The 23,281-nt window shown below is 36.6% G+C and overlaps 1 protein-coding gene across 1 annotated transcript; it reads right to left on the bottom strand.

The window, feature by feature from the left end:
• Positions 1–1,737: 1,737 nt before the first annotated feature.
• LOC109066267 (tetraspanin-17) lies at positions 1,738–20,563 on the bottom strand. Its single transcript, XM_042770517.1, has 8 exons — positions 20,088–20,563; positions 9,895–9,945; positions 8,701–8,847; positions 8,284–8,454; positions 7,956–8,081; positions 7,251–7,298; positions 5,995–6,111; positions 1,738–5,464 (listed from the first exon to the last, which is right to left on the bottom strand). The coding sequence occupies exons 1-8, from the start codon at positions 20,172–20,174 to the stop codon at positions 5,399–5,401; spliced, it is 813 nt and encodes a 270-aa protein (XP_042626451.1). The 5' UTR covers positions 20,175–20,563; the 3' UTR covers positions 1,738–5,398.
• Between the last annotated feature and the right edge of the window lie 2,718 nt (positions 20,564–23,281).

Below are 23,281 nucleotides of genomic sequence, written 5' to 3'. Positions count from 1 at the left end.
CTCTGATTCATGCAATGTCCGAACTGTTAGGACACTCCTGAGTGCGTCCTCCTATGCGCATTCTCAACAGCAGGCGCTCCAGTCAAGGTTCAGCCTAATGTTGAAAGGGCACAGGGCACATTGGGGGAAAACAGATCAGAAGTTTTCCAAATGAAAAAGCTACAAGGAATCTCCCTGCCTTTAGGCAATGCTGTGATGCACCTCCAATCTGCTGATCATATCGGAAACATGCTCTCTGGAAAATATCAAATGCAGGGCCTTGGACTGTAAAGGGACACATCGACAGAAATAATGCCCTCCAGTCATATATGCTCTATTTCATCATTATTTGATTTGAACTGGTGGAGCATGCTCGAAAAGCAGTATGGAATCTAATTGAGTCTGTTTCTCTGCGGGAAACATCATTTTAAGGATGTGGTCTTGATAATGTCACTGTACTGTTTATTGACATGCACAACATGACAGCACCTTCAAAACACTTCAAAAGAGGGTTAGCAAGTAATTACCGAGAGCTTCACAACTAAAACATTCTGTACTGAAAACCATTCAATATTGAAGGAGTAGCAAATAAGCAAAGAAACCACAAACAAATATGCTAAATGAAAACCAGCAGGTGGTGGCCCCAGTATTTAATGCTGCATGTGCAGAGAGACCGTGTCAAAAAAGCATGTAAGCACATTAAAGCATCTGGTAAAATGGCGCTCATGCAGTGCTTCTGGATTACTTGTGTCAGCATTACACAGTATTGTGCAATAGAAAGATGAAGAGATAATAAAGAAGAAAATGCTTTTACGTGAACTTACAGGATTTGCTGCTTTTAGAAACTGTGAAGGTTTGTCACCATCTAGTGGTCCTAGTGAAAATGACATCAGTGTAAATCCTCATTGTTTTAATGCGATATTGGTGTCATTCAGCAGTTGCAGATGCTGTCCGTCACTCACTTACAAATGGCTATAATTCAAACTGCAATGCCAGAAATTCCTGTTTTACAACAGTTTTTAATAGTAATAATTTCTAATGGCATAAATGACTTCACTATTAAAGAAATAGCTCACCCCAAAATTAAATTTGCTGAAAATTTACTCCCATTCAGCCCATACAAGATGTGGATGAGTTTTGAACAGATTTGGATAAATTTAGCATTACTTTACTTGCATCAATGGATCCTCTTCAGTGAATGGGTGCCGTCAGAATGAGAGTCCAAACAGCTGATAAAAACATCACAATAAAATCCACAAGTAAGAAACAAATTGAAAGTTTAAGAAACAAATCCATTGTGAAAAAATATTAACTTTAAATCATCGCTTTGGCGAAATGACCAGTTCATAATCCATAATAATAACGCTAATGGTGGATTTTTTCTTACTAATATTTTCGTTTACATGTATTATATTTTTATTTACATAAATTTTTACATTTGTTTTATTACCTTTTTCTACTTTTTCTAAAGTTGAAAAATCTCACAACAGTGAGATGTATATTTCCATGCCAGAGATTTAAATATTAAAGGAATAGCTTGTGCAAAAAATTTATATTTGCTGAAAATGTACTCATCCTCAAGCCATCCAAGATGAAAATGAGTTTGTTTATATTTATTTATTTATATTATATTTTTTATATATATTATATTATATATATATATATATTATATTATATATATATATATATATATATATATATATATATATATATATATATATAAACACACACATTTATAGAGAGATCGAGAGATACATATTTTGTCATAAATCCATTTTATTATGAAAAAGAAAAAGAATATCTCATATCATAGTATACAGTGTAACAGACCATCTCCCACAAGAAAAGTCCATTTGTGGATACCACCAATAAATGAACTTTTGAACAAGAATTTAAAATAAAATAACATCAAATAAAACAAAGCTGGACAGTGGTATTGCTAAGATGTTTCCAAATACGATCCTAAATTTCTATAGGTTTTCTTTTTAATAAAGAGAGTGAAAATCCCACATAAGTGTTATTATAGGTTAGTGCAATCGTTGACTCATATAATGGAGAGCACACAGGAAATGCTTTAGGTCTGCAAGTGCAATATTCATTATCCAGTTTAAGAGGGTATTTTGAGTTATGCTAATATGAAATTATTGGATAATGAACACTAAGTCAATAAACTAATTAAAAGGACATCTAATTACAGCTGAGAATTGTTCGTTTGCAGAGTCCTGAAATAGTGCTGCACATAATGGAACTGGATAAGTATAAACAATACAGGTAGGTTTAAAAAACAAAAGTGTCACCTCTCACCATTCAAATAACAAATCCACATTATATTCCTTGCATTCCATGACTTATAAACAAAATGATTATTTGCCTAAAAAGTGCCTAAAGAAAAGCTGAGACTGTGAGAGAAGACCTGCTACCATTATTTGTGTTGAAGATTCTTAAAGTTGGGTTTAAAACGTTTTTTTGCAACTCTTCTAAAAATGCTCACTAAGGTTGAATTAGAGTTATGACTCCCCAAATAACCACGTTTAAAGTCATTTCACCATGATGAGGTAGAATCCACACATTTCTATGAAGACACTTTGAAAATGAGTATGGGAATGTAAACAAAACAAACAAACAAACAAAAAATTCTTGAAGGCTTTCTCAATTCTTTTTTCAAAGCACATAAAAGTGACAAGTGTGATGTCAAGACTCATGTTGGGAAAAAGATCAAGACATCTTTAAATCATGGAACAACTATCCTGATACGCATTCACACTCACAAAATGTTTTCCATCCACGCAGTACTGTTCTGTACAACTGTTCGCGATTGGTTCGACAGAAACTCCAGCTTCTCTGATAAAACTGTGCTTAAAGATTTGCAAAAATTTCGAATGACTGTAATGTACAAACTATCACAGCTGGTACAGAGAAATGCCAGCAAAAAGGCTCAATGGTTTTAATACTAATTATCAAAACTGTTTCTGATGAACCAGCACAGAAAAACCACTGAAATGCAAAATGCACTTCATAAAAAAATGTAGCCAACGCATGCACAAGGAATGTCTAATTCACTACACGAACACGGATTTGTGATGTTTTTCAGTTGTGTGCCTACAGTCAGACAAACATTAATTTTATTCACGTTTGTGCATTGCGCTTTGAAGGGTAAGATGTCTATGACACAACATTAGTAAGAGATGATCTTTACATTCATTATATGCAAGAGGCTCCCTGAAAAGGGAATGTTAGAGTTCTTTGTTTAAAAAAAAGGAGAAAAGACAGAAAAGGCCATTGCATGATGAAGAAAATGAGAGGGAGAGATATAATAAACACTATATTTTGGGTGAATCTCACAAAAAACATGCCCAGGTTGCAGTTCACCCCAGAATATATGTTATTCTGCATAAAGAAAATGAAGCTTATATCAAGCTTATAGATTTTTTTTGCAATATTTTCATCACATTATCATCGTAAATTCTTATTACAATATTGCCTCGGGATTTACTTTTGAAATGAATTCTCTTTATTCTGATTCATTCATTTCTTGCTACTTTAATACAGTTTTTCCTGTATTCCAGTAAAACAACGATTTTTAAAATTAAAATCAATGGCAGTACAACAATATATTGTTACATGTATAAAGATTTTATCAATTAAATAATATATCTTTATATTTATATTGTTTGTTTGTTTTTCATTATGTTAATGAGAATTTAGAAAGTAAATATGCTTTATTTTCTTAAAGCAAACTATATTCTTCCACTTTTTTTCTTTTATGTACAATCCTGAAATGCAACCTGGACATGTTCTTGATAGCTTTTCATGAGGGACATCAATTTGGGTGCACAAAAAAGGGGGCTAAACATCATCTTTCGCACATAATCTTGTATCTGCATAAAAGATTTGCCTCTTATATACACAATATACCGAAATCTCCCAAAAAGACCACACCGAAGAGAAATCTCACATTTTACTATTCGCTCTGATAACACAGGTTATATAGAGCCTTGAAACAGAGCAAAGCTTGTTAAACAGATGAATCAGAGCAGTCTAGCTGACATGACACTCCACTGCTATAACCCTCCAGGCACGTTCTACATACGCAGTTGGCAGTACATCATTTATCTTACTTTGCACATTATCAGCGTTAAGGTCATGACTCAAAGCAGACACCTTCTGAACACGAGGGGATTAACACAGCTAGGTGAAAACGCACTGGTATGGTATTCACAATGGGATGGATACACATCCACACACATATGTATGTGTGTGCATGCTTTTAAAGAGGTCTGCATTGCCATGCATATTTTAAATAGATGATTGCATGCATATGGTTCGAGCAAGAGAGACTGAACAGTTAAAAAAAAAACCTTCCTAAAGGTCTGCGTGCTGTGTAACTGTCATTGGCTTCTGCTACCATCTCTATAGGGCTCAATAAGGCATGTGATCGTACGCATGGCTAATTCAATCTGTCCACTTCATGTGCACTCTGCGTGATCTAAAGTGTGTTTCCCAGAGGGAATGTATTAAAAAGTTCAGTTGGTTAGTATAGCGATGTATATCTTCTATGAGTTAAAGCAGCATCATATTTATAATAATACATTAATAATGTCACTATAGCATATCACTATCTAGCAGAGTAGCGAAAACAAAGATTCATAAGCATGTCTGGGACAGCGGTTAAGTCGGTTTACACTCTTTGCCACAGAGACAACCAAAAAAACAAAAGAAAATTAATAAAACATAGCTGTACAGACAAATAACAGACTACTTCTCCACCTCCCCAACAGTAGTGGTAGAACTCACAAAAATAAATGCATTATGCGTAATTATCAAGTATGTCATTCTGATTGGCTACCCTGTGCAACAGAGAGCCAATCAGAGGTAAGAGTCCAACTGTCCATCGGCTCGAATGACTGACAGACAGAATATTGTGTAAAAAGCTGAACCCACACAAGTGTATAGTGAAACACACTGCTCTAAGGCTTTGTTTAGCTTATGGCTCCTCTGTTTAAAGTCCCAGTGGTTGATTTGTGTGTTTTTCTATAAGAAAGTCATCCACAGGTTAATGAAAACACCCTCCACTTCACCAACATGGAGGAGAGTCTGGTGAACATTTATTAAGGGCAAACGAAAATAGCATTCAATCAAGAGACAGCTGCGAGATTGCAGATAGCTTGATCTCGATGTGACATCTCACGTTAAGCTCCTTCTGGATAGTCTCCATAAGAGCTTGTTTTCAGATAAGGAACCACAAAAAAAAAGAGAAAACATAGATGGACAGTCCACTTTGTAAAGTCAGCTAATATACAAAGTCTGTAGGGTTAAAAGGGTGGAATTTACCAGCTCAGTGGTGTGTAAACAGTGCTTATTTGCAATTAGCTCTCTGCCATAATTGAGGTCACTGTCACCTGTCGCTCTCTGCAAAGGGTCACCAGTTGGCTTTGACTGCTCTGATGTCACTCACCAGGTTTTGAGCCAGACATATCCCAAAAATCTGAAACATATTTAAAAAGAAAGCGTCACAGAGGAGAAAAATTACAATTCACATTCAACATGCTCCCACTTTTAGCTGAAATATCCCTAGAACCTACAGTTGTATTATACAAAAACAGTCAAGAAATATCGGGGTAATATATAAATTAATTTAAACATGTATAAATAATAATAATAAATATAATACATTTTTATTGTAACAATATTTGTTGTACAGAATAAAAACTAAAATTGGCAACAACAAAAAAATTAATTGCATTATTTAATTAAAAAACAAAACGGTGGCTTTCATTATTGTATACATTTGTTTACAGCAATAATAAAATTGGGAAGAAATGTACTGGTATAAAAATACCACAATACAACTTAAAGCTAGATTTTAAGGTTTTACCAGAAGGTGGCAGCATAATATCCATTCACGTGGGACCATTTTACCATTCAGGCCTCATTCAAGCAAATCTGTTCAGTCTTCACTACATCTTTAAAGAATATTTGCATGCTTTAAAGCATTTCCATTAGCATTGTCCTTACCTGTAATAATGCAATCCCCACAAAAATCCCAGCAACGATGATCAGATTATCCTGAAGCCACTTTTCAAACTGCCCCACACAGCCCTTTGTATAAATGTACTTCTGCTGATCCAACTCCTGTTAAAAAAACATTATTCAAAATAGAACAGCACTTAATGGAAAATGTCAGATCTAAATAAGAAATCAAAACCAACTCTTCATTCAAGTGCACCATGTAGCATATTAGTCGTCGCTCCTCTGACTTGACCTTTAATCTTTACTCAAGTCCAGGATAAACAATTAGGCCTTCACCTGGGTGGACCTGCGCTTTAATCTATTTGAGAGCAAATATCCTCTCTAGAAAGCTAAGTAGACGAAATGTCACACAGCTCACCACATATAACCTAGAACAGGGAAGATCCAGTTTGTATTACACAGCCATACAGGAATGTCTTATCTACTGTCTATCGAATTCTAGGAAGTAAGGGAGATGAAAACGTGTAATTTGGGAGTGTCAGTGACATTTGAAGGTGAAGAAAGAGAAATCCACACAATTCAGCTTTTGTGAACCATACAAACACGTTCTTCCAAAGACTCTTTTGTCCCCCCAGGGAAGACAACACAAAAGACTTTAGAAAGGTATCAGAACGTCTGAGGATTTCAGAGAAAGCCAGTGAAAGGCTGTATGACAGTTAACTGTCTGTACTTCTTCATCGCAGATCTTTGTTAACTTCTTCTCTTTTTCTTTTTCTCTCCAAGGCCTTCCTCCAGAGGTTGAACAAAGAAGTGCAAAATATTTGAAAGCATGATTCTTTGAGCAAACATTTATTATATGTTCAATACTTGCTCACAACACTAAATCAATAAAAACACTACAAAAGCAAATAAAACCGGAGTAATTCTCTCCAAAGGTGGATTGTGAGAGAAAAGGTAACCATGGATACACAAGTACTCCGTACCATGGAGAGACCGTGGTGAACCGTGGGTGCAGTGTCACTCCACCCATACTGAAAGGCACAGGGCTGGCATGAGCTGACTTCCCAATTACAGAGCTCCACAATTTCCTGTGGCTAAAACTAGAAGCTAATTATCACTTTTAAAGGCTTAAACTGTTATTAAGGAGGCGAACAAGAGGAACTCAAATGCTCTTAGAATCTCTCGTGCGCTTAACCCTTCTGTGCTCCTTTCAGAGGAAGGTCTGACACAGATTTCATCATTATGAATAGACTATGGATCTGCACAACTGCAGCATTTCTAACTAGTAATAAAACGCTCACCCCTTGAAGCCGCACATCATAGCCACATTGTGTATTCAGGACATCCTCCTAGAGAGAGAACAAAAGAACATGCTCAATTTATTTCTATGAAGCTGTAAAACAAAGATTACTGGGGTACACCTTAAAAGAAAACACAATTTTAGTCTTAATTCAGATTTTTTGTTTAATTTCATGTTTTCAATGTGCCATTTCTTTGTAACTATTTATGAAATTTCCAAACAATTTCTGAGTGAAATTTGTTTTTTCCCCTTGTTTTTCCCCCCCTGTATGTAATTAATATATATAGACACACAAACACACACACATACATACATATATATATATATATATATATATATATATATATATATATATATATATATATATATATATATATAATATATATATGCATACATACATAAAAATACAGGGGGGGGAAACAAGGGGAAAAAAATGTTGACTCATGACACATCCCTAGTTACACACACACACACACACACACACACAAAATGCAAATCTCACATGTGCTGCACCACTTTCTGTTATCCCCGTAAAACAGACCAGCAAATTATACTAAACCTCCATTAGACTAAACCTCCATTAGATTTTGGAATGAGCTCTATGAACAAACTTAAAAACTCAAAGAGTGCTGCACAGATTGTGAGGAATACAGAAGCAGGGAAGTGCAAGTGGTAAACAGATGAAATGATTGTTTCTGGCACTCACAGCGGGGTCTTTGACACAACAGGAGAAGGGAACCCCACACCTTTCCCGGCTGGGGTTGGAGTCGGTGCAGTTGAAATAGATGTTCAGGTTCCAGTCATTCGGCCCATGAGCACCACAACATGACCACTGATGTGCAATATGACATCAGAGATGACATTACTATCATTATCATCAGCACCTTTACATCATACAGCTGTAATTTACAGTAATGTTTTTCACATCAAGTTTAATGACTCATATTTTCAAGTGCACACTTATATATCTATCCCATTCAAAATACACCCACAGTGCTGCAGAAAACGAGAGGGGAAGAGAAGTGCTGACTCACATATTCTTGAGCAAAGTCAATGAGGTTCTGGAGGTCAATGTCATCCCGATATGCTTTAACATTGTTGTTGATGAAGAAGTTCAGCTGGTCTTTGATCCAATCTTTAAACACAAAAGCTAAAATGCCAGCTGTGAGCTCCAGGAAAAAGATGAGGCCCAAAAACACCGAAAACTAGAAGAGAAATCACATAGATAGTGGAGTCAGACTTTTTTCAAGGGAAATATCATATCATAAAAAAATCATTCTTATACACCGACATTTAGTTCAATTATTTTTGGGTGTATGCTTGAGTAATGGCCAATTCATTTCATTAAACGACAAATAAACAAATAACCCTTGAAATATGCAAAGAGAGAAAACAGGTTGCAGAAAAATAGGAGGCAGGCCTTGTAGGCTGGATGCAAGGGTGGAACTCACAAATTTGAGCAGGAATGTGTTCTCCCGGAGTGCACCGATGCATCCGGCAAATCCGAGGATGAACATCACCCCTCCTACAACAATGAAGAGCCAGACAGGGTCGAAGCCGCCCAGATCTGTGATGGAGGAAATGTTTGACAGCACTCCCTGTGGGCCAGACATATCAGATAGAGTTGCTGTAAATTCACATCCTCCACCACCTGCCAGGCCGCCACAACTGACAGTGTTTGGGCAACTATTGCAGTGATTCATGCCATCCAACCCCAGAACCAACTGCAGGTTTTTGACCACGCTGACAGTGAATATAAACAAGGTTTCCTTTGTGTGTGGGTGTGTTCTTGCCTGGTTTGTTATGATGGAGTAAGAAAAGAAGGATCTGAAATCCTCCTGAACAGAATTTCCACCAGTCAAATTCAACACCCTTAGTTCGATTCTTAATGTTTTATTTCTGTGATTAACATTTAGCAAATTAAACTGAACCACTTATTAATTATTTACATCATGTTACCGAGATGTTCCTTAATCAGCTGACATTAATACAAAGTGCCATATGGCCTACACGGGTCTTTTAACAGAACAATCAACAGCTGAAATGGAGCAATTTCCAGGTTATTAATCAGCCAATTGACTTCATTAAGTTGCCTCAAATTAGAGTGAAGAAATTACATTCACCTTTCATGCATGAATACATAACAGCAAGGGTAACCTTTTCAGAGAGGGATGACAAATCAGAGAGAGAATAGTCACAATAAATACAAAGCCTTACTGAGCTGTGCGATACTGTTACAATAAAAGATTGAAATTAACATGCCATGGAAAAAAAGAAAAGATGCCACCCATATGTTCTCAAATGTCATGGTTTCATGATGATATTAAAAGGGAGACTACAGACATCAAAAGAGGAAAAAGCAACATGGCGGATTCACAGAAGAGCTTTCAGCAAAAAGAGCACCTCAGAACATTTCATAAAATAAAACATGAAGTCCAACAGGATAAAATGCTAAATATTAATTTGGGTGCTTTAACTCACAGACTGAATGAGACAACAGGGTATTTGTAGGTAAATTGTACTGTTAAAGTGTTCCGTTGTCTTCTATTTACATCTATGATTATGTTGCTAAGGCAACCACATATTAGGAATCTGAGGGATGTCAATGATCATTGTGTTACTCTGTATTTGTGTTTCCAACTTGCCTTTTCTGCCCAGGCCCAAAGTCCAATACTCAGGAATGCAGCTCCCAGCAACTGCAACACACAAGCACACAACAGAATTCATCACATTTACGCCACTTATTCAATTCATTCCTGTCCCACAATGGCAGGAGTTTAGTACTATATGCAGACAGCACTGATCTCTTTATCTGAGGGCAACTCATCTGAGAAAAAAAAAAAAAAAAAGAAACCCGTCTTGGCTGAGATTCAATCAAAGATCCGGAAGCCAAGACTTGTTTTTACCTGAATGAGAGAAATCACTTGGATACTACTGCTTACAGGAAACAGTTTTTTTTCTATAGACATTTATGGTACAATAATGTTACTGGTTTGGCATGTGTATATCCAACACGATCTAAGTCAAATCAATCTCTAAATTGACTATCAAACTTTAAAGGCAAGGCAAGTTTATTTATATAGCACATTTCATATACACAATGGCTTTACATAAAAGAAAAGAAAATAATAATAAAAATCACAACAATAAACAAGTAATTTAAAAACTTTAAAAATGATTTAAAAATTGATTTAAGAGGTTTAAAATTAGTTTAAAACAGTTAAGAAAAGAGAATGATTATACATAAAATATAGTGCAATCATTGACATTGCAGAGTGCTCATTCAGTAAATGCACAGCTAAACAGATGAGTTTTGAGTCTGCATTTAAATGTGACTTGTTTTAGCACATCTGATCTCTTCTGGAAGCTGATTTCAACTGCAGGCGGCATAATAACTAAAAGCAGACTGCCCTTGTTTTGTGTGAACCCTTGGTATTTCTAACTGTCTCGATCATAATGATCTGATAGGTCTGTTAGGTTTAGATTCAGTGAACATATCTGATGTTCAAGCTGATATTATCGACTGATTGAGAGTCCATGCATTTACATCTTTATGTAGTCTTTTAGGATACAGTTAGCATAACTGCTGCATGTCTCTCTGAGGCAACACACAGCAGGGTTTCTTTACTGAATGAATGAGTGAATGATTCAATATCCCATTCATAAAGACAGTCATTACTTTCAATTCTGAATGAATCATTCATTTTGAAAAAATTGTCAAATATCACCACTAGGGCTGGTCCGAATAACATTTTTTGACCTTCGGTAGTAATCAACACCGAATATTCGAAACGAGGGAGGGGGCTGAACATATTCTTCTCTCTTATACCGTGAGTACACCGGACGCGCGCGCAACCTATTATGCTGTCTACACTGGATACGGCTGACAAATTCCCGACAGTAAACTGCCGCTGTGTTCTATTTATGACATACTGACACATATTTTCAATGATTTTCAACGGTCGCTTTGTCGCGTCCAGTGTAGACAGACTTTAGCTGTTGCGGCGCAGGGCGACACAATTGTCACGTACGGTGTAGACACGATGCAATAAAGGCAGGAATCTCTGTGTGTCTGTTTGCATTTTTATTACGTCGAAAACCGTTCATGTGTTGCTGCCAGTAGCGGCGCCAGGATTTTTATTTTAGGTGGGCCTCCAGAAAACTGGATGGGCCAGTTAAAATAAGACCCCCCCCCCCCCCCACCCCCCCCCCCCCCCCCCCCCCCCACCCCCCACCCCCCCCCCCCCCCCCCCCCCAAAAAAACGGGTTTCCCTTCATCTCCATCCCAGCGCTTTTCTGCGGCACTGAGGAGGACAGCAACTTGTATCGCTGTCCTCCGCTCAGTGCTGAAGGCAAGCGGACAAAGAAATACACCTTAATTGTTGGCAGTAAGCTAAATTCATTTATCTCCTATGAACGTTCAATACACAAAAAGACTGAAACGGAATTATATCTTTGGAGGTTCTGTTTCTCTCCATTTATTTACAACACGGCGGGCAGGGAACTGTCCCAAAATTATTTAATTGTTTCTTATAAATTCAGAATGACAAGAAGAACTATATCGGCATGAAATAACAGCAGCATTGAATCTGACACAGCTGCTAAACACAAACAGCAGGAAAACGGCCAGACACTAACGATATCGTTACCCTAACTTTTAGCCTATACTTGCCTTGCTGGTGTGAGGGTGTGCCTACTACGGGAGGACTTGATGGGGAGATGGCGGCCGAGCAGGATGGTAAAGTCGCAACTTAAATTTGCAGGAGTTTCCTCCTGCTGTTCCTCGGAGCATTTCTTGCTGAATTTAAAATTAAATAAGCTGCTTTGTTTTGTTTTACGTTTCATATCGGCAAAACTGTCTGTGTCTGTCTTGAAATGAATGACGTCCGCCAACGTCATTCATTTCATTGGATCACTTGCTGGTGGGGTAGAAGCCGCTGATTGGCTGAGAAGATTTCGCTCAAAGCTTTCCTCGGGCTGGTTATTGGATGAACCGCTAGAATGAAAATCACTCACTACTCATAGGCCTGGGCCAAAATGGGTGGGCCCGGACCTTAAATGGGTGGGCCCAGGCCCACCCGGGCCCAATGGTAGCGCCGCGGCTGGTTGCTGCCGAGCGGCAACCTCCCACTCTCTCTCGTGAAGCCAACAAGGAATTGAGTAAAACTGTAGCGTAGCTTGTCAGTGAACTACGGCTCTGTGTATTAAAGGGATAGTTCACCCAAAAATGAAAATTATGTCATTAATGACTCACCCTCATGTCGTTCCAAACCCGTAAGACCTCCGTTCATCTTCGGAACACAGTATAAGATATTTTAGATTTAGTCCGAGAGCTTTCTGTCCCTCCATTGAGAATGTATGTACGGTATACTGTCCACGTCCAGAAAGGTAATAAAAACATCTTCAAAGTAGTCCATGTGACATCAGAGGGTCGGTTAGAATTTTTTGAAGCATCGAAAATACATTTCGAAATCGGGGACAGTACTTTTATGCGGCTCGCCCCGAAGATCATTTGAGCGAAAAAAAAACGGAACACTGTACTTTTCAAAACGGCTACTACTGTAATGGGCGGAGTCTTAATGTATGATATTGTTTGTGATCAGCATGATGAGAGCAATCAGGTGTAATATGTCTCATTGTCTCATAGGGCTGCCAGGGATGGAGAAACATCCTCATCAGGTGTAAGGTTAGGCCTTGTGTCCGGCTGTCCATCAAGCCGAGTTTTTTTTTCTAAAAAATTTAAGAAGGGAGCTCTGCGACATATTGCTAGCTAGCAATGTGCAATCAAAAATTATATGTTTGTATGCGCTGCAAAGATCTCTGGGGAGCAGCTGGGGTCACAGTCAGCTGCTGTTTGCTGATTGGTTGGTAGTCCGAATGTCGGCAGATATTTTTTTAACGAAAATAATTTAAAATGTAAATTAAATTTGAACATTTTGAGCATTATGACACCATATATTGGATTTTTATTTCTGTGCCCCTGAGAGTATGATTTAGAATGTTCAGTGGCGTCACAGAACTGCCAGATTCAAACTGCTTTCGCGCGATGGCTGGCGCTGAGCCAGAGACGGACGCTCAGCGCTTATCATATATCAACAATTATCATATAACTAATATGCAGTGTTTTCAACCACATAATGTTTATTTTAGGTTTCATACATTTAAATATACATAATCACTAATAAAACAATACATTGGTAGTTTGTAAAATACACACTGATGTCTATGGAAGCAGTAAAAACTATCTATATATTCAAATGTAATTTGCCTGTGTGTTTTATTCATATATCAGACACACATAGCAGAACAATAAAGTTTACTCTATTCTCACAGTTCAACAGCCACTTACTTTCATGTATTTCGGGAGAAACTGGGGAATTCAAGTGCTGTACCAGAGACAGTTTGGCTGTACGTAAAATCCGGCTGACAGGACTCTGAACTGCAGCGCTCATCTCGTTAGATCAAGATAATTTATAAAGGTTTTTAAACGAAGAATCGGAAATATCAAATAGTTGACATGGTAAGCGTGTGATATGTTTGTGAATATTTTTTAATAAAAAATGAAAAACGAAATAAAACGAATAGCGATACATCTGTTAGTTATTGTGGCCGCGGTGTGTCACGTGACAATCATGACGCGTCGCCATGGAAACAATGGGTCAGTTAAAATATTTGTAGCTAACTTATGCGTGAAAGGGTTGATTTTAAAAAATATATTTTCTAAGTAAACAACAATAGTTAGTAAACATGATTTTTTATTGAGACTATAAAAAATAATTCTGCATCTATTTTTAGGTGTGCCAGCTGCCACTGTGGGTGGCACCGGCACACCCTGGCACACCCGTGGCTATGCCACTGATTGAATGTACATAAATGTGATTTGAAACCTACGGAATAGAGGACAATTCTCAATGAATAACAACACAAGTTTCACAAAGCTATTGTACAGCTTCATAAAACTTGTAATGTGATTCATATATTTCATTTGGCCCACTTTAAAAAAAAAAAAAAAGTATCACCATGTCTTAAGCACATGCACCAACCACTAGGCCATGGCACCAACTAGAATCCAATTTTTCTTGGACTTAACCATGCAATAAAAGATGTTTCTCGGTGAGTCTGATTTACTGGCTGACCTTCTTTCTCTAATGTGTTATCAAAACTACAGATTCCCTGTCAAACTCCCACTGGGCTCTCAACGGTGTGTGTTTGACGGCAGGTTAGAGCAATACCAGCATGAGGGGAAATGTGAGAGCGTGAAGGTGTGAGTCAGAGGTCGGGTATCAGCAGCCGCAAATCCCATAATCCCATTTCCCAGTGGTCTCGGCTAATCCAATGGATGGCTGGGACAGAGCTATGGGCCAGTCATCCACTGCACACACTTTCTCAGTCAATACATACCACTGACTCCCACTCGTCCCTATAATGAAGACATCAGCCTATCTCCTCCACTCCTCTCAGTCCTGATCCAGGGGAGGCCAGTGACGTGGATATTGGGATTAGAAACGTTCAAGCATTACAGAGCACTTAAACAGCATATTTAGTTATCCCTGCCAATCAGACGACAGCTGCTATCTCACACAGTGGGATGATTAGACTTACAGTATCTTTGTATTATCACTAACGGCAGCCAAATAAACTCTTGGATTAAACTCTCAGCACTGTGACAGTGAACAGAACCACCAGCTGCTACATCCATAAGAACAGCTTTTGCTTTTCTTCTCCATGAGCCATCTTCTGATATCTTTATTTGATTAAAGAACTGTTGCATCGCCATGGCAATGTATACTTTTGGAAAGTCTGACTCAGTACATAGTAGTATTTCTGCTTTTATTAGTGCTGTTTGCTAAAGCAAGAATCAATATTAATTTTGCTCACAGTATTCAAGGATCTGGATAAACTGCTAACCCTCTCGAACCTTATCCTATTAGTTATATGTGCATGCACAATACCCAGTGTTGTTGTTCTCAACAACTAAAACTATTAAAAACTGTTTTCGGTAATTGCTGAAATAAAAAAATATAAAAAAATCATTTCAGAAATAAAAAGAACAACAATAAAGAATTAAATAAAGCAAATAAATAAGTTTGTTGATGTACAAAATTTGCTAAAACGACTGAAATAAAAATTAAATCTAAATTGAAATATTTAAAAAATATAAAAATGACAAAAGCACAAAGTTTTTTTAAAAGTATTTTTAATTTTAAAAAAATTCTAATATGATGTAAACATAACCATGATAGAGACGAATATTCAAAATTTTTACCAGTTGTCAAATGTCTACCATTTCAACATAAATATGTGTACTGTAATTTTTCTGAACTATCTGACTTTTGATTTGATATGACTTTCATCTGGTGATAATTCTCACCCTCACATTGTTTCAAATCTGTATGACTTTGTTGCATCTGTGGAACACCAAAGAAGATATTCTGAAGAACTGTTTTTGCCCATATTATGAAAAGGCAGTGGAGGTCCAAAACAACTTTCATTGTATGGGCAAAGAAAACACAAAGATAAAGTCATACAGGTTTGGAACAACAAGAGGGGAGCATATAATGACAGATTTTTCATTTTTGGTTGCACCATTCCTTTAAGCAAGTACCTAGCAACCGCATAGCAACAAATTAAAAAAAAAAAAAAAAAAAAAAAAAAAAAAAGCTCAGAAAACCTTAGCAACTGCGTAGCAACATTTTTTTTTTTTTTTTTTTTGCAATGGCAAACACCACAGATATTCTTCTGAAAACTTTAGAAACCTTGTTCAGAAATCATCCTCATCAGTTTAAGATTTAACACTTACAATGGGAGTCTGTTTTTGGTTCTAAATGGTTAGAAAATATCTTTCCCTGGCCTAGAATATGAAAACATTGACAAGTTTACTGTTTCTATAAGAACACGAACATGACTTCTAGAGCTCATCAAGGGTACAAATCTCACTTCACATGAGCTTTAGTCTATTTCAAAACAACAAAAACCATAAAACAACAAAGAACAGCCATTTGTTATTACCACATAATTGCTGAATGTCAGCAGTGGCTCAATATCAGCACGTTACAGTCATTTTTAATAATTGATGGAACTGCGAGAGTGACTCTGGCTTTATTCATTTGTGTTTTAGTGAGAATGAGTCAATGTGTGCGAGTCAGAGTAGGGCCTGCTGGGAAACGGCATGGAAATAAACTCCTTCCAGAGCAACAGAGGAAGAAGGGGGAACTGACATGTGGTTCCCATCTGCTGTATGAACCTGGAGGATACGAAAAGGAAAAACATACAAGAGCTCAAGCAAGGACAAAAACACGCAATAAACACTTTGGGAATCAGAAATGTGAACTGCTTTGTACACAATACACGAGCCACACACATTAAGTGTGCAAACAAACACAGCAGTCAATGCTTTTGTTGCATCAGGGGCAGTGTGTGTGACAATAGACGCACGGCCCCATCAGCTCCATAGCAAGAGACTGAATGGGGTTCCTGAGACACACAGGGCCATGGCTTGCACTCGGGCCCCTCAGACGCTGTGGGAATGGCATGTCCCCTCTCACGCACACCATTTGCTCACCCCCAAACATCTTCATTTGAATAAAAGACAAAGGGGGCTGTGAGGCTCACCAATGTAAAGGAGGAGGAGAATTTGGAGAGGAGGAATTAAAGATTGCTAGGGGTGGGCGTCTGACAGTGGGAACGTTAAGATGTCCTTTTAAAAGCCGCCTGGGTAGATGTCAGACTGTGATTACAGAGCAAGGTGTCTATAATTACTGGCCATCAACTTGGCCCAGTTTGAGGCTGGCAAAGTGAGTGCTCTGTAGGGATCAGGTAGGTTTCTGGCCGATCAGACTGTCTCCACGTTAAACCAATCAGACAGGCATTAGTATGGGTGCACAGGGGTCAAACAGTCTGCTAAGACAAAAGGAGTCGAGAGACAATAAAAGGCTTTCAGACATGACGAGGGGACAATAAGATGACAAGAAGAAGTATGGAGATTAGACGCTTAATTATTGATGCTATTTGTCATAATTAGGGTTAGGGATTTGAATCCATTACACAAGTACGTAACTTATCCTGAGTGGTCCACCTAGTAAACACCAGTCACATTTTACTAAGAAAATGTAGAAAATCAAGTTCAAATACACTTTCTCTTCCAAACTTAGTCAACCAATGTATATATCCATTTTTGTTCTTATGGGTAAAGTTGAAAAATGTAAACTCAAGTTTAACTCAAACCTGCAGTGTTATTTTAGTATTATTTATAATTTTAAAGTATATTTCAGTTATATTTTATTTCTATATTTTCAATTTAATTTTACCTTTAAAGTTTCAGCAAATTTTTTTTTTTTTTACATTTTAAAATTTCCTATTTCTGTTCGTTTCAGTTTTAGTCATTTAAGTACTTCAACTTATTTTATAACTAATTTTATTTCATGCATTTTTTTTAAGTTTAAAGCATTAACCATTTTTGTCCATACAAAGTAAGTCAAAATAACACTGACGCTCATTGCATGTACAAAAAACACTTCTCAAAATATATTTTCCAAAATATCTTCTTTTGTGTTCCACAGAAGAAAGGAAGTGAGGGTGAGTAAATGATGACAGAACTTTCATTTTTAGGTGAATATTAAAGGGTAAGTTCACCCAAATATAAAAATTCTGTCATTAATTACCCTTGTGTGGTTTCAAACCCATAAGACCTTCATTCATCTTCGGAACATAAATTAAGATTTTTTTCAATGGAATCTGGAGCTATCTGACCCTGCATAGACAGCAATGCAACTGAAATGTTCCCAAGTCCAGAAACGTAAAATAATCCATGTGACATCAGTGGTTCATCTGCAACTATACGAAGCTACGAGAATAGTTTTTGTGCGCAAAAGAAAAAAAAATAACGACTTTATTCAACAATTTGTCTCCTCCGCATCACCCTGGTGCCATTTTGGAGAATATCTCAGCTGCGTCACGCCGAAACTGTTTCCTACGTTGTTGTGATTTGATCTGAATGGACACAGCATATCGGCGTGACGCAGCTTTTGTACAAAAAGTATTCTCGTAGCTTCGTATAATTGTGGATGAACCACTGATGTCACATGGATTATTTTACAGATCTCCTTGCTACGTTTCTGGACATGGGAACATTTCAGTTGCATTGCTGTCTATGCAGGGTCAGACAGGTCCAGATTCCATCGAAAAAAATCTTAATTTGTGTTCCGAAACTGAACGAAGGTCTTACGGGTTTGAAACCACATGAGGGTGAGTAATTAATGACAGAATTTTCATATTTGGGTGAACTAACCCTTTAAGTATCAGATTTGACTTTGGGTGAATTGCTCCTGAAAAGATCAAGTCAAGGGTTTAATTTAGCTACAGCAGGGTTGATTTCAGTTTCCAGGAATATAGACTGACATTCTGGCCATGATTTGGTGAAAACACAGGCGTCTAAGTTTCAACAAAACACAACAGGCTCTCTATAACATGGGAACAATGGCAGTAGGAGGGCTAGCTGTTACAGAGGAACAGCACTAAAGCAAGCCAATTACCCCCACACCCTCCAGAAGGGTCTTCACTACACCATTCAATACTATTAACCATTGAAGGCGGGAATTTACGACATCAAGAAACTTAACAGAATCACGCTCCAGGCGAAATGTTCACTCCAGAAATGACTCATGGAAGATTTTCCTTTTATCTCACAATTTATCACTCTCTTACATGAAAATCATAGTGGAACTGAGCAACATTATTGGTTCTTCATTATGATGTAATGGAGAAACGTCTATATCTAAGGCTTAAGAGTCACTTAAGCGAGACTTCACCCCAAAATAAGATTTTTTTTTTTTTTCATTTATTCTCTCAAGTTGTTCTGAACCCATATGTTGTTATTCACTGCAATAGAACTGGATATTTTCCATACAATTACTGAACACGTCTATAAAGCCCCATAAAGGACCATAAAAAGCTCAATAACAGTTGGCTCCCATATGGCTCATTTGCTATATTCCAAGTCTCCATGAGCCATAGAATAGCTATATAGCGCACAAGCTATGGACTACTTTAATGGTGCTTTTACAGAGTTTTGTAATATTGACAGCCTTTCGTCAATATGTACTGTCAATATATGGAAAGCATCTAAGTGAAGATTCTTAAAAAAAAAAATTACTATAAATTTTTTATATATATATATATATATATATATATATATATATATATATATATATATATATATATATATATATATATATATATATATAAAACCCTTTAATAAAACAAAAGATTCTTAAAACTTGGATAAATATCTATTTTCATGAAATAAATTTGGCTGGATCATGTAAACTAAATAAAACTAAATCAGACACCTAAAAGATTTTTCTCTTTCTTACAGGAATATCAGATAAGGAATAGCCATTTAGCCATCTGAGAAGAAAAAGACAACTTTTTTGTGTACAACAAAGTCCCCTCAATACTCAATGGGATGTATTCTTCAGATCTGAAACGGTACTGAGAAACTAATATTTCTATAATCCAATCCCATGGGAAACACGAAATTTTTTTTATTTTTATTTTTATTTTTTAACCTGGATGAGTATTTGAGAATGTATCCAACATAATACTCATCAGAGAGATCATTAACCATACAAATAAATAAATACATAGCACTGGTAGGGTATATCTCATACAAACACATTCATGTCACATGCTGTGAAATAAATAAGACAAAAGTCTATCCTAACTTGTTTTGCAATCCCGATTATGATGGAAACACACAATGAAAAGATTATGAAGGCAATTAATATGAGTTTGAGAGAAACATTAAAAAGCAAATGAACTTCAGATCCACAAAACTTACCCAAAATATGATGTTGAATCCGAACAAGAAGTATTTAACACAGCAGCTGACCTCTGCTCCTTTAAAATGATGCTGTTTTCTGCTCATTTTGTCCAGGCCAGCTAACACTGTTGTGTTGATTCAACGATCAGCTGCGAAAAACTAAACGGATCGGCAAAAATACGACTCGAAAGAGATTCATGTATCTATATTTTAGCCGCAGAGGCTGCGAACCAGCAACACATCGCGAACCACAACAATGCACCATCAACCAACGCTTTTTCCTCTGAGCTGAATCTATTCATCAGTTTTTAAACATATAAACAACGGGTGAGGAGTTGAATGGGTGGGGAAATTAATGTTCCGGGTCCCCCCTGATAAACCCCGAGCGCTGTGGATTGGTGTCATGAGATGTGTTTGATATTGTAACCTTGTTGTGAATGTCCCGAGGAAAACAATCCACAATCCAGAAAGAACTGAGAAGCGTGACACTGCAAGCCGCGGACACGAGCTCACTGTCAACTGAACAAGCTGTCATAATAAAAGTCCTGTCAGCGCCAGTAGCCTTTAATTGATGATTTATTTCACCAACAAGTCCAACAGTGTCTTTCACAAATATACAACGTCTTTCACCAAGTATTTCTGATATATGTTAAGGTTAATTTTCCAAACAACAACTCTTAATGAATTTGTAAACACGATGTTGTTTATATACATATAAATAAATAAAAAAATCAAATTATATATAATTACTATTGAGTTTAGTATATTATTACCCCTCCCTATCCCACCCCAACCCTTTCACACCCTGCAAGAGACTGCATTTACCATTTTTCATATCTTCTATGCAAACTATTTTTTATTTATTTTTTACTTTTACTTTGTTCCTTTCCTTTTGATTTACCCTTTATTTTCTATATTTCTGTATTTACTTCATCGCCTTTATTGTCCGATACAATGCTGCAAGTGTATACTTTGGCATTATATTAAACGCTGACAACAATCATGCCATTAAATTATGTAAAATAATTACAATTTACAGACAGCTGAGAGGTTATTGTATTTTGTCACTTCCGGTTGTTGTTGTAATTCATCATTGCTGCCATTGGAGCTGTTCTTTCTATGCAGCATCTGTCTCTGGAGAATGAGAAGCATGTTAACATAAGTCAATGTTCTAAACTGGATATAAACATGCATATGACAGCTCATAGTAGCTCATGGACAATCCATTTTATTTCTCATTTTTATTCTCTATCATGAAAAGGCTGTTTACAAAAGAACAAACTGTTCCTTGACGTCACTGGGGACCATGTTGGCAGTACTGATGAAACAATAAAAAAATAATAATCTAATTAATAATTACTTTTTAGAGTACTATATTTTGAGTACTACATTTGAATACTAAAGTACACAGTGTTATTATATATTATTTCATATAATAATGACTAATTTATATTTGTATAATTAATATTTGACATTCTTTTGAGTCTGCAGCGATGGATACAGTAGTGATGAAACCAGTTTATCATTTTGGTCCTATAGGTGGCGGTATTGACCAAGCATCTGTAGTCTTTGCTGCCTGTATCTCTTCAAGAAATATCACACTTTTTTTGATTAAAGAATTTTTACTTAATTCTAGTTTATGAATGCAATTCACAGACTAGATTAAATGATTTTAAGTATATTTTCTATACTGTCCAATTCTGAAAATAGTAGTAGTAGTAATAATAATAATAATAATAATAACAATAATACAATATTAACAAAATTGATTAATTTCAATATTAATAATAATAATATCCTACATTTTTTTGATGTAAAATATTTCTCCCATGTCCTATACAGTATCAGTAAAAGAGGTCAGAATATAAACTACATCCCTTTCCTCACACTATACTATATATATATCTGGTTATAATATTTTGCATTTTTCTAAAATAGTGAGGAAATCAGTTATAGGGAGGAAACACTGTGTGCATTTGTAATTAATACAGTTACAGTTTGTGCTTTCAGCATCAAAATATATCAAGAAACGAAAACATTTATCCAAGAAGATGACATTGTTTATTTGTGTTTATTCACTTAATTTAAAAACAGAAGTGAACAGACAGAGATAATATTGAGGCTGGTTATTCAGACATGATGTTGTAATGAAATTGAATATGTAAGCTGAATCAAGCATAATGCAAATGAAGGATCGCACAAGTACACAGGGGCTGTAAAGCATCCGTGGAAGTGATAACATTATTCTCACCAAAGGTGCCGAGTCACTTTACAGCTGATGTCCCTGTCAATCAAAATTCCCCTATGCAAATACTCAAAAATCTGCTGATGCACCAACTCAGAGAATGATTTTCTCATGTGTGGTGATCCAATATTTGAGCGCAGGCTAACATGAGTACACTTGGTAAGCATGACCCTTGAGACTCAATCCTTAAATGAGTGCTAGTGAACAGCTCAGACAGATTTCAATATGTAATTTCAGAACTAAGACAGACAAACATTCGGTTTTAAGTAGTGTGAATTACCATTTACCACGCAGTATACAGTGTGTACTGTCAGAAATATCCTAGTCAAGTGTAAATGCATGCTGTAGACAGTCTGACAAGTGTAAGAGGTGATGATTAAATAAATTATAAACCTTACAAGTGCCCCATGAAATATATTTATTTGTGAAATGTGTAAAAAAAAGCAATTATCTCACCTTCCTCTACCAACAGAGCTCTCAGTCACCTTAAACCCAGAATTACTTCAGTCCCTTTTATGTGACATACTGAAATGCAATGTGAAGTTTAACTTATATATAAGCTCAGCCAGAATTCTGTCTTCTCCTGTTTTTGCCCTCTTTGGAAATATAACTAATTGCCATCTAAGCAAGGTGCATTCATGAACACACTGAACAAACCTCCTAATGCTTAATTTTTTCACTTCTCCTGTTGTGCATAAGACCATTTTATTTCCATCCCCTATGTCAGCACTAAACTAATATGGAAACCGCATTGGATTTCAAATCACCAGCAGCTTCCATTTATAGTATACGTTATGTAGAGAATTTCCTACCATTCTCTCTCATAACATAAAACTTTGCTGTGTCATTCTGTCATTACATCTAAATTAATTCAGCAATAGACAGTCAGTTCTTTTCAAGTTTGACTCAAGTTGGACCTACGTATATTGTGACATTTCAATACTCTAACACATTGTCAGAACATACT

This window comes from Cyprinus carpio, chromosome A14 (assembly GCF_018340385.1).
Source record: "Cyprinus carpio isolate SPL01 chromosome A14, ASM1834038v1, whole genome shotgun sequence".
NCBI classification, from domain to species: Eukaryota; Metazoa; Chordata; class Actinopteri; order Cypriniformes; family Cyprinidae; genus Cyprinus; species Cyprinus carpio.
Note: the sequence above shows the minus strand (reverse complement) of the source record. Positions and strands in the feature narration are given on the sequence as shown.

What these genes read in the sequence shown, in the direction of transcription:
- LOC109066267 (XM_042770517.1), bottom strand. Translation starts at nt 20,174, where the DNA reads ATGAGCAGAAAACAGCATCATTTTAAAGGAGCAGAGGTCAGCTGCTGT. An exon ending in ACACATTCCTGCTCAAATTT is followed by an intron (nt 8,455 to 8,700) that starts GTGAGTTCCACC and finishes TTTCTCTTCTAG; the next exon opens with TTTTCGGTGTTTTTGGGCCT. An exon ending in TGGGGATTGCATTATTACAG is followed by an intron (nt 5,465 to 5,994) that starts GTAAGGACAATG and finishes AATATGTTTCAG; the next exon opens with ATTTTTGGGATATGTCTGGC.